Genomic DNA, 16,972 nt, shown 5'->3' with positions numbered 1-16,972 from the left:
ATATGCTACGCCTATACGTGTGCATGAATGAATCTCGGAAAAAATGTTAAACAAGCTATATTGCGTTTTTTTTTTTCGAGAAGCATATGTCCAGTACATATGCAGATTTTGTTTTACAGATTTACAGATTTTTTCAAATTTGACCAAGGTGATAAGATTTTTTGAGCTCCAAAATACAGATGAAAATGTGGCATCACTGCGTGTGGCGTGTGGAGAAGCCACCATCATCCAGCGTATGTCTTTGGGCTATAAAAGAGACTGTTTCTCCTCAAGCAAAGCAGAGGGACGAATGACCGTTTGGGGTCAAAGTCCCTTCAAAAGAAATCAATCAATCAAACCCCATCAGTTTAATTACTAAACCGTACCGGTTCAATACGGACGCTAGGTGTTACTGTTGCAACTGAAAGGAGGAAAGACAAATAGTACCGGTCATCTCGGGCCGATTTCACCCGTAATGCTGGTGGCTGTTAGTAGTACATGGCTACTGCAAAATACTGAAATGTCTGGAATTCTGGACGGACTAACCAGTAAACAAGAATAATCGGCAACTGGTGCCTTTTGGTGCCTCGAAGTTTTGTAATGGAAGCGTTGCAATTCCCTCTACTATTTATTTTAATGGAATATAAGAATACGGTAGTCAACGTCATGCGGTCGTGTCTTGAATACCACCCTCCTACTATTTATTTTTCGCTTTGAAGTGAAGATCATTTGGTTGGATTTGTCGTTAAATTTTATTTCGTAACCGTGAACGATGCGCACGATGTATTTCATCTGAGTATAACAGCACGTTACTAGGACGAAAATCTAGTGTATCTGAAAGAGTGCTGCGATCATTGGAAGTGAAAATTGAAATCAATCGAACTTGTACGAACGGGTTTTGTATAAAATTTTTCTGCGGGCTTTTTTTTGGAACATTGAACACAAAGAATTTTGGAAACTATTTAAAAAAAATAGTAAATCTCTGGAAGAGTTCTTGCTGTTTCAATATTTTAACCGAAAACACATGATTTGGAACGACAGAAACAATCCAAAAGCTCTATTAAACAACGTTTGTTTTAAACTTGCAGTGGTGGTAGACAATTAATAACATTTACTTACGCTTATAGCAGCAGATCGTAGAGATCCTATGCCGAATCCGGTTTCGGGTTTCTGCGGATCGCCCTTTAGACCCACAGCACTGGCATCTTCGTCGGCAGCACTCATCCATCGCGTGCGGGGTCTACCTCGGAGTCATCGTCCTTTATCCGGCTCTCTACTGAATATTACATTAGTCTACAACACCGAAAAAAAAATGTTACCCTAAAGCTTAAAATAGTTGCCCTATAATGATTATAGATTTTCAACAATCCCTTTGAAGCTTAGCGCCCGCAGTGCAGGGGCTCCCAAATCGTGCTCCGAGGCGTTTCTGATGGAAAAAAATTTTACTTTATTTTTATGATAACAGGTCGTTAACGACCCACTGTCAAATTCAAAATACATTGCTCGTTCTTGTGTTAGTCTTCTCCAATCGTCCCCAAGACCCGTTGATTGGGCGTCCTCATCCACACCACATATTCAACGAGTACGGAGTCCACCACGGAGCCGCCAACCTCTGTCGAGCTCTTTGGTGAATGTTACCTATGCTCACTGGAGCTTGCCGTATTTTATCAGCTTGATGATATCCGCGTATTGGTATGCTTGATACACCTCGTGGTTCAAGCATCTTGGTCTACAGTTTGTTGCCAAGTATTGAACGCAAAGAGTGCTCCGCCGAGCAAACGATCTAGGAACCGCTGCCCTAGTATATGCCGGAGTGCGTGAAAGTGCCTTAAAGTAAGTGCTCGACGGGTTCGTCGCTTCTTCGTTGGCTTACGTGAAAACTCATTCAAGTTATTAGAAAAGTTACCCTTGATAAAGGCGCCAAAATTCACAGAAATGGTTAAATAGTTTTCTATGATCTTTCATTTTTTCCAGTTTAAGCTATAGTGAAACCTTGTGTTTATCAGTGCTATTTTTGCTAGTCGCTACCTAGTAACCTGCCGTGTTTCATCAGCTTGACAATATCAGCGTGTACGAATACTTCGTACAGGTGCGCGTCGTCGGGATGATCAACGTTCTGGAGAACGCAAATTTCGTACAGATCTGTAAGCTACGAGTTGAACTGGCTACGCAATCCGTATTAAGTCCTTTTCACTGCCGCGTCTACGTCTCTTCACCAAAATGTCACATGTTACGAGTATACCATGATAAACAAGTTCTTCAACCACTTCGAAAGCAACTCTAGTAAGACTATCACGCTTTTTGATGCCACCCTGTACTTCGTTTAGCCAATGTTTATGATAAGTCCAATTCAATTATGATGAGTTCAAAGAGAAGCTTTTAAAAGGATTTACGATTACCACTGAAGCCTAGATGGATGTGAGAATTCTTGATGATGGTGCCGCTCCTCTCTACACCTGCATTCCGTATAACACCTTCAATGCAAGGTCGAACAGCAAGTTCGAGAGCCCGTCCCCTTACATCAGACCATCGTCCAAAAGCTCACCCGCTATTCAGACGCATGATGTGGAACCGTCAAAAATCGCACGACTCAGCTTAACCGGTTTTGTTGGGAAACCATGTTCAACATAATCTACCCCAGCTCGTTGCGTTTTTCTGAATCGTACGCCACCTTGAAGACAACATTTATTTGACAAATAGACAGATGATGTATTTGCAAGTTGTATTCTCGAAGCTTATCGAGGATCTGTCTCCAGGTGATCATCTGGTCCGATGTTGATCGTCCCGCTCTTATATCTCACTGGTATTTACCAACAAAGGCTTCATGCAAAAGCCTTAATCTGTGAAACAGGATGCGGGAGAGAAAACTATATGCGGAATTGAGGATGCTACAATCAAGTCTATATGTCTTCTAATAAAAAAGACAAATAAATCCTTCAAACCAGTCCGTAGGTAGTTTTTCTTCAGACCATACCCTCAGGATAATCTAGTTAACACATCCGCGCCCTCCCCCTCTTTGGCTTGGTAGCCATTTGCAAGTTTTCTTCGCCTCGTACTAGTTTGGCGGTTCCACGGCTTGGGTATCCTCCCCAATTTCCCTCATTTTCCCCACAACAACTCTTCTATGTCTCTCCTATGTTGTTGCCGTATAAGATCAAAAGAGCCGTCGGTCGATCAGCATGCGGTCGATCTATGAATAGGTTTTTTCATTAGGATGCCTCTAGGTGTGCTTTCAAATGTTTAAACGTGCAAATGGTCATTTTTCTAGCTTCGACAAAGTTTACTAGCCTCAAACCATTGTCATTGATGCTAGAGTAAAGGCTTTCTCTATCAAGAACGTAACGAAAGAATTCCTCCCGTCCGGTTTTTGCGTTCATAGGAAGGATACTTGCTTACTTACTTACTTACTTACTTACTTACTAACTTACTTACTTACTCACTTACTCACTTACTTATTAACTTACTTACTTACTTACTTAATTGCTTACTTACTTACTTAGTTACTTACTTACTTACTTAGTTACTTACTTACTTACTTACTTACTAACTTACTTACTTACTTACTTGCTTACTTACTTACTTACTTACTTACTTACTTACTTACTTACTTACTTACTTACTACTTACTTACTTACTTACTTACTTACTTACTTACTTACTTACTTACTTACTTACTTACTTACTTACTTACTTACTTACTTACTTACTTACTTACTTACTTACTTACTTACTTACTTACTTACTTACTTACTTACTTACTTACTTACTTACTTACTTACTTACTTACTTACTTACTTACTTACTTACTTACTTACTTACTTACTTACTTACTTACTTACTTACTTACTTACTTACTTACTTACTTACTTACTTACTTACTTACTTACTTACTTACTTACTTACTTACTTACTTACTTACTTACTTACTTACTTACTTACTTACTTACTTACTTACTTACTTACTTACTTACTTACTTACTTACTTACTTACTTACTTACTTACTTACTTACTTACTTACTTACTTACTTACTTACTTACTTACTTACTTACTTACTTACTTACTTACTTACTTACTTACTTACTTACTTACTTGCTTGCTTGCTTGCTTACTTACTTATTTACTTTGTTGGCTAACAGACCGTTCTAGGGCCGCACGAATCATAAATGTCCAGCTTCTTTTGTCTTTGGCAGCCGTTCTCCAGTCTCCTCGTACACCAGCAGATCGTGCATCTTCTTCCACCGCGTGCGAGGCCTACCATGGAGTCGACGGCCTCCTCCTGGTTCTCTACTGAAGATAGTTTTGACGGCTCTCTCGTCAAGCATTCTGGCTACATGTCCAGCCCACTGAAGCTTGCCCCGCTGTATTACCTTTACTATATTAGCATGTTTGTATACCTGGTACAACTCGTGATTCATGCGTCTGCGCCACACTCCATCTTCCAATTTACCGCCAAGTATCGATCGCATAACTTTGCGCTCAAAAACTCGGAACACTCGTCGATCAGCTTCTTTCAGCGTCCATGATTCATGTCCGTCCGGTTACGTAGTCCGTAGAAGGCCCTGTTTGCAGCTGCAATTCGTCGTTTCACTTCACGGCTCATATCGTTGTCACATGTCACAAGCGTACCCAGAAAAACGATTTCGTCAACCACTTCAAATCGTTTCCCATCTATCTCCATCTCAGCCCCAACAACTAACGCCTTGACAAACAGATGGTGAGTCGGTAAGTTGAAACTTATCTAGAATCTGTTGCAGGGTGAAGATTTGATTCGTCGTTGAACGCCGCTGTCGAAAACCAGCCTGGTATTCACCAACAACGTTAACGGTCTCAATCTGTAGAACAGGATACGGGAGAGCACTTTATATGCGGATTTGAGCAACGTAATGCCTCGATAGTTGCAACAATCCAGTCGATGACCCTTCTCATAGATAGGGCATATGAGGTCTTCCAACCAGTCGTTCGGCATTTGTACATCCGCTCAGATCCTTAGTATTATCTGGTATATAGCCTCTCCTGCTCTTATTTACCGAGTCTCGCTAGTTACCTTGCCAAGCATCGGTAATTGTAACTTCCTTAAAAGGTATCCATTCAACTGTGTGGTAGTTTTTCTGGAATTAGGAGTGAAGAAAAGGTTAAGTAGGGAGATATTAAGAAGCCTGAGAATAAACCCATACATAAACAATCCCTCTGACATAACGGTCTGCTTCTAGCAAGATTCGAACTTCTGACCACTCGCTTTTTGATTTAATGAATCTTACAGTGCATTGGAAAGAGAGTCCTTTTCGTTGACTTTCATATTACGAATACTCAATGCCACGCAACTTTGAAAAGAAAGTTGGCATTACTCTTTAAAAACTTGATGAAACTTTGTGGGTATGTAGCAGTGTTGCGAAATTTCGACACAGAAAAATGAAGGTGATACAACAGCAGTTTCACTCTCACTTTCTTCAAACTAATATCGAGTGTCACCCGTGTCAATTATCAGTCAATAATCATGTCAGTGATATAAATGATATATCTTAATTAATATCGAAATTATTTTTGTTTTTTTTTTCATTCTCGCTTATTTTCGTCGGTCTAGTTCGCCACCGTTGTATTTTGAAATCGATCAGTAATTCTCTTCGTGAGAGCATGGCATGCATTGAAGGCAATGTTGCCAAAAAGCTTGAAGATTTCAAAATAGAAGTAATCGAAAATGTTAATCGAGAGAAAAGTGTGCCAATGAATAGAAAGAGATCTAGAACTGAGAGAACGGTTCACTCTAAACTGGACTCTATTCCCAATTAGAAAAAAATTATTTCGAATAAATATGATGAACCGATTGAAGACGCGATTATGCAAGATAACGAGGTTTTTTCTCAAAAATCTCCGACATACGCGAATGTTTTAGCGGGATCGATTGGGAATACGGTAAATAAATTAAAGCGCGCTGAAAGCCGTAAGACTCGGCCGGTCATTGTGATTAAACCAGTCGAGTCTTCTCAATCTAGTGAAGACACTAGAATTTTTTTGAAAGAAAATTTGGATCCGAAAGTACACAAAATTAGAAACTTTAGGAACGGGAAAGCTGGCTCGATAATTGCTGAGTGTGCAATAGGGGATAATATTGAAGACGTGAAAAAAAACATTGAAAGCAATTTAGGTGAAAGGTACAATGCTGCTATTCCTACAAACGCTAAGCCAAAATTGAAAATTGTGGGAATGAGTGATCAATATTCCCCCGAAGTCTTCATTGACTTATTGAAAAGTCAAAATGATGGCATCGGAATCAATGAAGTCAAAGTTATTGCGCAATTTGAAAATTTACGCTTCAAATCGATAAATATAATACAATTGTTGAAGTTGATAGGGACACATTCGACCGCCTGATGTCTGCTGGTAAAGTAAGCATTGGGTGGGATAGGTGTTCTGTTCAAGAGGCCATTAATGTTCTACGTTGCTTCAAATGTGGAGAATTTGGTCATAAAAGCACAGAGAGTGTTATTTCCGAAACATGCTCTAAGTGTAGTGCACAGCACAAGACATCGGAATGCTCATCAATTGATTTTAACTGCGTAAATTATTTAAAATCTAATAAAGACTTCAATTTAAATTTGGACGCTAAACATCCAGCATATAGTACACAGTGTCCAGTATTTCGGAGACTGTTTGAGAAAAGAAAGAGCAACATGTTGTTAAGTAAATAGCAGCTGAAGAAAACGCAATGTGAAAGGAAATTAGAAATGATTTATTTGAATATTGCTGGTTTATCTACCAAATTATGTTGCTTTACGGCATCTTGTGGAAACAACACGTCCAATGTTAGTATTGCTAGCGGAAACTCATATAGTGGAAGCTGATGCATTTGATCAGTATAGCATTCCGGGTTACAAAGTTGCTTTTTGCCTTTCACATTCCAGACATACTGGTGGGGTTGCTATTTACGCCAAGGAATCAATCAAATTAAATATTCGATTAAACGAATCTTTTGAAAATAATTGGTTCCTAGGAATATCAGTTGAAAGAGGCATGACAGTAGGAAATTTTGGAATTGTGTACCACTCCCCCAGTACAAGTAACCAGCGTTTTTTAGAAACTTTAGAAAAGTGGTGGGATAATTTTATTGACTTGAGTAAATTAAATGTTATTGCTGGCGATTTTAATATCGATTGGCTTAATATACCAAATTCGAACCAATTGAGGCAATTAGCAGATTTTTTCAATTTACAACAAACGGTTTTTCAAGTTACAAGAATTTCCAGACACTCTCGTACATTAATTGATCACGTGTTTTCAAATTTTGATAATGTTCATTCTTTCACTGAGGCCGATTATAAAATCACAGATCATGAGACAATTTGTGTTGTACTTGAGAATGATCAAAACCGTGATAATATAGTAAAAATTAAGTGTTGGAATAGATACTCGAAGCAAGCAATGTCTCAGCTTGTTTCGAGAAGCCTGAATTTTCAGCCAATAACAGGGAATTTCGACAATAAAGCAGCTGTTCTAACTAACACGCTAAAAGAGTGTACCAATAGCCTAGTTTCCGAAAAGTGTGTTGAATTGCATAATTCGAACAGCTGGTACTCTTTAGAACTTTTGCGTTTAAAACGTAAAAGAGATAAAAAGTACAAAAAATTTTGCAGAAGTAATGATAGCAATGATTGGAATAGGTACACCGCTGCGCGGAATATATACTCACGCACCTTGAAAAAGGCACGATGTGAATATATACAACGGAAGATTGATCAACATCAAAATAATAGCAAAGAGTTATGGAAAATTTTAAAATCATTAATAAAAAGTAAAGATAGTCGCCCGCAAACCATAACTTTTAATGGCTTATAAGAACATTCGGCGCGAGTGATTGCAAGTAAATTCAACAGTTATTTCGTTGATAGTGTTCAATCGATCAATCAGAGTATTGAATTGGTCAACGAACCTCTCGAAATAATACAGCCGGTCCATAATAACTGTAATTTTTCTGGTTTTCATCCTATTACTTTTGCACAGTTGAAAGATATTTGTTTTTCTCTTGAGAGATCGGCTGTCAACTGTCAACGCAAAAGTAATACAAGATTGCTTCCATGTCATTGGACACGATCTGCTGGAACTTATCAATGAATCACTGCAAACAGGGCACGTGCCTCAGGTTTGGAAGGAATCACTTGTGGTTCCTATCCCCAAGATTAATGGGACGGATAAAGCCGAAGAGTTCCGCCCCATTAATATGTTGCACACATTAGAGAAAATTTTAGAACTAGTTGTGAAAGGCCAGCTGATGGATTATTTAAATAGTAATGATTTGCTAATCCCAGAGCAATCAGGTTATCGAGAGGGTCACTCTTGTGAGTCTTCTTTAAATCTGGTGTTAGCAAAATGGAAAGAAAAAATCGAGGCTAAAGAAACTATTTTTGCGGTGTTTTTGGATCTATAACGCGCTTTTGAAACAATTTCTAGGCCCTTATTGTTACAAACATTAGAGCGCTTTGGTATCGTAGGGACAGCATACAAATGGTTTGAGAGCTATTTGTGTGCTAGAACTCAGAAGACTCGTTTTGATGATTCTGAATCGGATTCCATTGCTAATACACTTGGTGTACCGCAAGGAAGTGTTTTAGGGCCCATTTTGTTCATTATTTATATTAATGACATGAAGCGAGTTTTACGGTTTTGCGATATCAACTTATTTGCTGATGATACTGTTCTGTTCATTGCGGCTAAGAATCCTAATGACGTTGTGGCACTTTTAAATCAAGATTTACATTATCTGGCGAATTGGTTGAAATTTAAACAGCTTAAATTAAATATCAGCAAACAAAGTACTTGATCATTTCTTCTGCCAACCCCAGACCAGACGTAAATATTGCAATTGATGGTGAGACGATTGATCGCGTAAACGAAATAAAGTATCTTGGAGTGATTATTGATGACAAATTAACTTTTAAGGCTCACATTGACAATGTCATCAAGAAAATGGCAAAAAATACGGTATTCTGTGCCGTTTGAAAAATGAATTGACTGTTAGTAGTAAAACTAGTCTTTATAAGTCAATCATTTCACCACATATAGATTTTTGCCCATCCATATTATTTCTTGCAAACAATACACAAATATTGAGACTGCAGCGCTTACAAAATAAAGTTATGCGATTAATATTAAGATGTAATAGATACACTTCCTCGAGTTTTATGCTGGACGCATTGCAATGGCTTTCTGTGAAGCAAAGAGTATATTTTCTGACAATGGTGTTTCTATATAAAATTTTTAATAATATGCTGCCTCGATATTTGTGTAATCGAATTGATAGGGGAAGTGATTTTTATAGGTACAACACTAGAAACGCGGATGATGCTAGAACACCAAATTTTCTTTTTGGAAGATCACAGAATTCTCTGTTGTACAAAGGAATAATTTTTTTCAATTCGATGCCAAGACAGGTAAAACGTGCAGCAGCAACGGCGGATTTTAAAAGGCTTTGTATTTCACACATAAAGTCTGTTTTGTAGACAGATTATATAGAATTTTTTGTAAATTAATGACGAAGATTGTAAAATTTATGTATTTTTTTTTTTTATTTATTGGGTAAACTAAGCTATTATGTTCACTGATGATGATGGATTTTTGTTCGAATTAGTTGTATAATATTTAATAGTAGAGTTTAAATAAGAGTCGACTACACATGTTTGAGCCACGCGCGCGTAGACTGACATAGACAATCTGGATATTGAGTACATCAGGATTAAACCCCTGAAATTGAAACAAAAAGCATATCGGGTTGGAAAGTTGCTTTTTGGTATGAAATAGCATATATGCTGTTATTCTGATTTTTGATATTTATCTGTTTTTACGATTTTGAACTAGGGTTGGGAGAAAAAACTGAAAAGGCTTGGGTTCGCCTGTGGACTGTAAAGCTCGTTATCGAGAACTATAGTATCACAGGAACTCTCTCGTAGTTTTGGATCGTTATCCAGAATCAATTCTGATTAGTTAACACTCCTAAATGTTAGGTTCAATTCCTAACCAAGTCCAGATAATTTTCGGGTTGGAAACGTTCTGGATGAGCCTTGGATCCATGATGGTATTGGAAAATCGTTTTTTTATACTCATTGTTGAATTATTGGTATTCTTTTGAAGGGTTACCATGTCTGTATTAATAACCAGTCCGTTATTTGTTTGCCAACTGGTTACATTGTATGACTCTATATAATATGTTACTTAGATAAATCGACCAGCTCAAACCGATGTAGGGGTATGAGGTGGGGCCATCATCATCAACATCATCATCATCATCACTGTTGTTGTGCCAATCACCGACGCCCGGGAGGCGATCTCCACCCAGGACCCTAACTCACGACCCGTTGATTAACGGACCCAACGGCCCCAACGGCTTTACTTCCTCATGCAAGGGAAGGCGTGATCCCAGAGATTTTTCGCCTCAGAAAGTCTTCCGGTGTCGGCTAGGATTGAATCTAGACCAGTTGGGTTGGTTGTGAGTGGATCACGCCACTCCACAACCATCGACACCTATGTCGGTGTTGGGATTCGAACCCAGGCGTCGAGCGTGGTTGGCGGAAACGTTACCAACCACGCTAGGCCCCCGCCCAATATCTTAATTATTTGGTCTGAGCCAATCTGTTGCTTGAATTCAATTGTTTATTGTTTATGGGTGTTGATACTGATATTCGTAGCCCTCAGTGTCAACTGAGAATCTATCACTGACAGTGAAAATTTGCAACCCTGGTATGTAGGCCTTACTTGCTTAAACAACTTTGCATAAAGGTTGTTAAAGTCAAAAATTGGTCACAAATTGTGTGTCGATCGATCTATTTTCAATCAAAAATCAAATCAAGTTTATTTCGTATAAAATATTGACTCAAGCAAAGCGCCAGTTAGCCTTATGGTGGTTTACCGGTAAAACAAAAACCGGTAAAACCGGTAAAACCGATATTTTTTTCAATACCGAAATACCGGTATTGGAGAGGCGAAAAACCGGTATTTTTCTTAAAATTGAAAAAAAAACTTGTCACAATTTTCATAAATCATTGTAGGGCTAATGAATGCTACCAACTTAGGTAGGCGTTAAAAATCATATGACGGTGTATATAATAAATACATTTACACAAAAGCAACATTGAACATAAATTTATTTTCTAAGTAAAACAGCTAATCTCTATACACACTCATACTTACAGGGGCAACTAGTGAGTTTCGAACCTGCTAGTCAACTACAAATTCTGAAAATCATAGTTTGAGGCAGCAATCACAATCATGGTCGCGTCATTATTCGTTTTGTGCTATTTCAAGGTAAAACTAAAAAAATGAGATAAAAATATAAATTTGGATTAGGAATTTATTTTTTGTTTGGCATCTCCGTGTGCATTGCACAGGTTGAACCTAGTTATGGACAAGTTGCTCCTGATACAAAGTGTTTACAGGATGAAATAATCAATCAATGAAGAATTTCATCCTTAAAATTACTGTCCCTTGAAAAATTACATTTAAATAGCCATAGCATGGTCAAAGCTTCGTCGCCCATACCGCTGTGGATTTTATTAGCCATATTTCTAGCGGAGAAAAATGTTTTCTCAGGTTCAACTGAATTTGGACGAACTGTTAAAACAGACAGATCCGAATAGAGAAGTATTAACCTTCGGTTCCTTTCGATTCTTGTCTGATCATCATTATATTTTCTTCTTCATTCATTTACTCTCCTCAACAGTTTCAGTTTCTTTAAGAATTTTGAAGTTATTCTCTAGCTTAAAACTATGTTTGGCGATGTGAAAGAAAATTGAAATAAAAATCTGTTTTTTTTTTTGTTCCTATGAGTTTCGAAATTATGTTCTTCGTAATCATATCACACGATTCATTCATTGAAATTTTCCAAACACTGTTAAATGTATCTGGATCGTATACCACAAGAGATCAAAACAATGGTCGCAGTGCACATAGGAGTATTTCAGTCAAAAAGCTGGCCAAAATACGAAAAAAATAATTTAAGTGTTCCTCGTGCTATTGATCCTTTTTGCATTCTCTGATACTTACTACATTGTATGCAGCCCATCTTGAAATTTTCTGAAATGTCTAAATATAAAGTTTAATAGAGATAAAACCACTTTAAAACACATTAGAAATGTAAATGATAAACATTTCAAAAGGTCCTATCTGCTTTCTTCGTTTTCCCGAAACGTCTTTTCATTTTGGAAATGTTTAGCTTAAGTAACTCTCCCAAGCGTGTTTTATTGTTCAGATGCTAGAGTAATCCCTCCGCTATCTACTTGTGCAAATAACGTGTCAAAAAAGATGTTTAATAAGTTGCGGTGATTGAATGAAAGTGACCGATCAAAAAATCGATCAAAGCAGATAGACCTTTTGAAATGTTCCTCTAGATTTGCTATCTGAAAACTCATTAAAAAAATTTTGGCCAAGTTTTTGTTCTACGTACTCCTATGTGCAATGGTCTAAATCTTAGTAGTACTCATAAATGCAAAACCATAGTTATGCAGTGACACGTCCATAGATGCAACCTGAGACGCTGAGCAAAAAGTAAATTCAAAATCAAAATTAATGTAAATTTTCTAGTTTTATTTTAAATAGTACAGTGAGAATAGCTTGCGTTTTTTGCGGACATGATTGTCATCACTTCCCCAAACTATGATTTTCAGACTTTTGTAGTTGAACAAGTAGGTTAAAAGAACACGAGTCCCCCCTGGTTTGCATAAATCCGAAAAAAATGAAAATACCGGTTTTCCACCAGTTTTACCGGTTTTTATTTTAGTGAATACCGAAATACCGGTTTTTCGAAAAGTTGGTAATACCGACCACCCTAGTTAGCCTTCAACTGCATCTCTCGTCTCCTGTGTCTACTTAAGGTTCCTCTTGACCTGCCGCTATTTGCATAACAGTCCTATGTAAAACTTAGGTGTCTTCCTGTTTCCCGCGAGAATGGCTCCATCCGGGCATGTTCCTGAAGAATAGCCACTAAAAAAGTAAGGTTCGATTCCCACAACCTCGATTTCAACGGTTATTTCTGAAGAGCACGCATTCATAAAATGAACCCATTCCCGCAAAAAAAAAACAAGAAAACACTAAATCCTACATAGGACTGCTATGCGAATAGCGGCAGTGTAGACGACACTCCCAGTTTGCTTGCGGACGGAAAAGTTGAGATTCAGCTTAGGCGTCGTACACAAATTACGTAATGCTAAAACCTAGATTTCAGACCCCCTCCCCCCCCTATGTAATGATAAGTAACGTTCGATATGACTCCCCCTCTAAAATAACGTAACGCTGGACAACTGCCCCCCCCCTCCAATTTTTGCGATTTTAGCAAACATTATAGTTACGTAACGGTCTCAACTACCCCCCCCCCCCTCCCCCCCATGTAACAATAGGAAACGCAGATTCAACCCCCCTCCCCCACTTCATGCGTTACGTAATTTGTGTACGACGCCTTAAAACTTCTGGCCACTCTTTTCGTCGTTTTCGCATTTCGGATTTCGATTTCCCGTTATCCTGTCTTCATGGGGCTGGCAGTCGACAAACGTTCTTTAAACACTTTTATCACGTTGGTGACGGTTGATTTAGACACATTCAAAAATTTTCGCAACTTAGCTCAAAGTTTTCAAAATTTTCGCTTGCGAATTGCGACAATCTAAACTACTCGCACAATAGTTTAGTTAAGCAATGCGCGAGCAAAATTTTGATGCGTTGCTTCTTTTGAAACGACAGCATTTTCACAACTGAAGAGTAAATGTCACAACTGAAGAGTAAATCAAACATAAGGCATGATACTGTACACACACTCATCTTTAAAATGAGAGGTGTTCGGGTTTGTTTTGTTACACGATGAATGTAATACGGCAAATTGGAGCTGACCAATTTTTTGCCGTAACACCCTTTATCTACTTCATTTTCAAAAATGTATCTAGATTAACATTAACAAATGTATCTAGATTAACATTCGTAAAAGGCTGCAGTTTTTAATCTATTTTTGTTGTAAATAGAGGCTTATAAATAATTAAAAGAGATGGAGAAAATCTGCGAATGATAATATTTCGGGAATCATATGAGTTTTAATTGAAAAATATCGGAAAATAAAAGTTGAAATCCCACACTACAAGCATCATCTCAGATCTCTTCAAACTTAAGTGTTACAGTTTCAAAATGAAATGTTCACAAGAGTTTTGGGCAACTTAATGGCCTATCTAAAAAAGCTTTTTAGAAATCAATACTTTTTAGTGGAGGATCCTAAATTAAATTGAAATAATTAAATAAATCCTGAATGATTCAGATAATTCCCTAAATGTCAACTCTTGATGCTTTTTCAGTAGTTTTGGCAAGTATCCAAATGTATCGATTTAAAAACAAAATAAATTAAAAAAAAACAGTCCATTTCGAATGCTTGCCCAGACGTTTTTTTTTTTTTCAAATAAAGTTTGCTCCAATAAGTTGTGAACGTTCCTTATTTATCTTTGGTTTTTAGGCTTGCTCATAGAGATTAATTTTTCGGCAGCAGAGAGAAAATTAAACGGGTGCTAAGGTGAATGCAAACAGCAAAGGCTGTGAAGAAAACTTATTAGATAGCCAGTGTCACATATATAACGAGAGGCAAAGTTTTGTTTGATCAACACATTGTCGTCAGCTTAAATGACTGAAATGAAAAGTTTTACCAAAAATAAACGATCCGTGCAACATCAAAGCCAAGTCGCTACATTCCAATTTCGGAACTTGATCATCTATTTCAATACAAATTTCGCAGCTAATTGTTAATTTGCAGCGCCGCCCGTGCAGAACGGGGAGGAATCGTGCAATGTGTAAAATTAGCCAATTTTTGCAATTTGAGAACTAAACCAGAACTAAGCAGTCATCGAATAAATTGTTATGGTATCTGATATCCTAATAAATACCGGCCTAAATTCTGTGAGCGCAAACTTTCTTCTGCACGCTCAAACTCTTCCTCTTTATGAATGTAACTACTGATTTATCTTTTATTATCAGTACAATTAGTTTATCAAATACTGTAGAATACACCTGTCAGTATGTACAATATTGGAAAAGACGCGAAATCAATATTTATTGTGAATGTGAATGTCATATTTTCAGAACTCGTCCAAAGAAAATCTTACATATCAATACAGTTTATTCTCATCTTACTGAACTAATTCTCGAAAATCTTCCATGCCCTTCAAACATATATTTTGAACTAATGTACGCTTCTAATATGCGACAAAATAAATCATATAAAAATGCTTTAAAAACAACAAAAACAACGGCGACTCGTCAAAAGAAAACGAAAATTGGTAGTCGTTAGCGGATGAAAGTCCGATGAATGCAAATTATTAATTATCATAAGCGTCTCAAATGTAAAGCCTTCTCAAAAACCTATATATAAGGCAGCGGAAACGCCGTAACGGCTCCAAAGAGACATTAATTCGAACACTGAAAAATGAGACCCGGCGTTGGGTGTTCTGGTTGTTTGTTTATCATTTTAGTTAGCATTATCGTTGGAATCAGTGCAATGACGTGCGGGAGCTCAAATTCCACCGAATGTACGACCATTGAGGAGGTACACTTTCGGCAAAAACGGTGGCTGTCATTCCACCCGAACGGAGCCGTGGTTAAGGCAATCTTTTCTTTTGTCGCACCAGTTCGGTTTCACCACCGTACGAAGCGAAGTGTTAACTTGGCCATTAATCTTCAAGCCAATTATCCCATTCCTGCGAAGCTGATTTATCCTGTGCCGGGGAGTTATTTCAAGAACCGACAATTGTTCGACGGTAATTTTGTCGACCAAAGTCGGCCGGATTTGTACCGTGTGCTGGAGAAAATGATCGGATCCTGGAGCGGTAACAGTCGCGCCTGTTTGCTGAGAACCATTTGTGAGGTGGCCGACACCCCACTGAAACACAACGGACTAATCGGGGAGCTCTTCGATATCATCTTCACGTGAGTACAAATAGTTCTCCTGGGTGCCACTTTGTTAGGCATTCTGTAACTTAGTTTATGGAAAAAAATAAGACTCAAGTATGAGTAAAGTAAAGTGATATTATAGCTCTGCACTACAACGTGGTAGTCAATCGTGGTTATCGTGTAAATTCAATCATTTTTGTTCCATTTAGAGCCATTTTATTGTCAGTGACAAGGATCGTCGATTTTAGGGTATGTCTTCAAACAACCAGAGTGTAATAATCTAAACCTTATTGGAACATGTTCTTGCTTTATCATAGGGATACCACTACTGTTTTGATGTCCTAGATAATTATTAAAGTTTACTATCATATATTTTCAAAGAAGCAATACTTCAGTAGAAACGATTTCTTGACATTTGATCCTGGAATTCATTGAAGTGTTGTGCGATGATTGTTCTAGTTGTGTATATATATATATATATATATATATATATATATATATATATATATATATATATATATATATATATATATATATATATATATATATATATATATATATATATATATATATATAATATTAAAATATTACTAAATATTAATCCATAACATGATTTTCTAACTAAGGATTCTTTATCGCAAACCAATACAAAGTTCCACATTCATAAAAATATTGATTTTATAATAATGTGAAGACTAATAAGCCATTCTGTTGTTTGTTATTTACAGCCCTTCAGAGAACGATGAAATGGATGAGGAATTCAAGAGCGCGTCGAAGTATGGAAGAAATGGAGTCGATTGTACTCGGTTATACCCAAAGTGTCCTTCGGGGCATGGAATTCTCGAGAAAATTTCGGCCGTAATAAAAGTCTAACTGTGATATAGCTTTTAAACTATGATTTTGTTTTAAATGAACTAAAAGAATCTGTATTTTTGCGAGCAGGAGAGGTGTCAAACTTGTACAGTCAGGTTTGTTCAAAATGAGGGATACGTTCCAAATTTGTATGGAACCACGTGAAAACTAATAAATATGAGTTGAAAAATAAGCGTTTTAAAACGTCCCAGAGCGTTCGAAATGCTATATTACAAATTTTCAGT

The 16,972-nt window shown here is 37.4% G+C and overlaps 1 protein-coding gene across 1 annotated transcript; it reads left to right on the top strand.

Moving 5' to 3' along the window:
* Nucleotides 1–15,435: 15,435 nt before the first annotated feature.
* On the top strand, nt 15,436–16,767 carry LOC129732593 (uncharacterized). Its single transcript, XM_055693586.1, has 2 exons — nt 15,436–15,911; nt 16,604–16,767. The coding sequence occupies exons 1-2, from the start codon at nt 15,484–15,486 to the stop codon at nt 16,746–16,748; spliced, it is 573 nt and encodes a 190-aa protein (XP_055549561.1). The 5' UTR covers nt 15,436–15,483; the 3' UTR covers nt 16,749–16,767.
* Nucleotides 16,768–16,972: the final 205 nt, after the last annotated feature.

Source organism: Wyeomyia smithii, chromosome 3, assembly GCF_029784165.1.
Source record: "Wyeomyia smithii strain HCP4-BCI-WySm-NY-G18 chromosome 3, ASM2978416v1, whole genome shotgun sequence".
Taxonomy (NCBI): Eukaryota; Metazoa; Arthropoda; class Insecta; order Diptera; family Culicidae; genus Wyeomyia; species Wyeomyia smithii.
The sequence above is the reverse complement of the archived record's forward strand: the minus strand, read 5'-3'. Positions and strand labels throughout refer to the sequence as shown.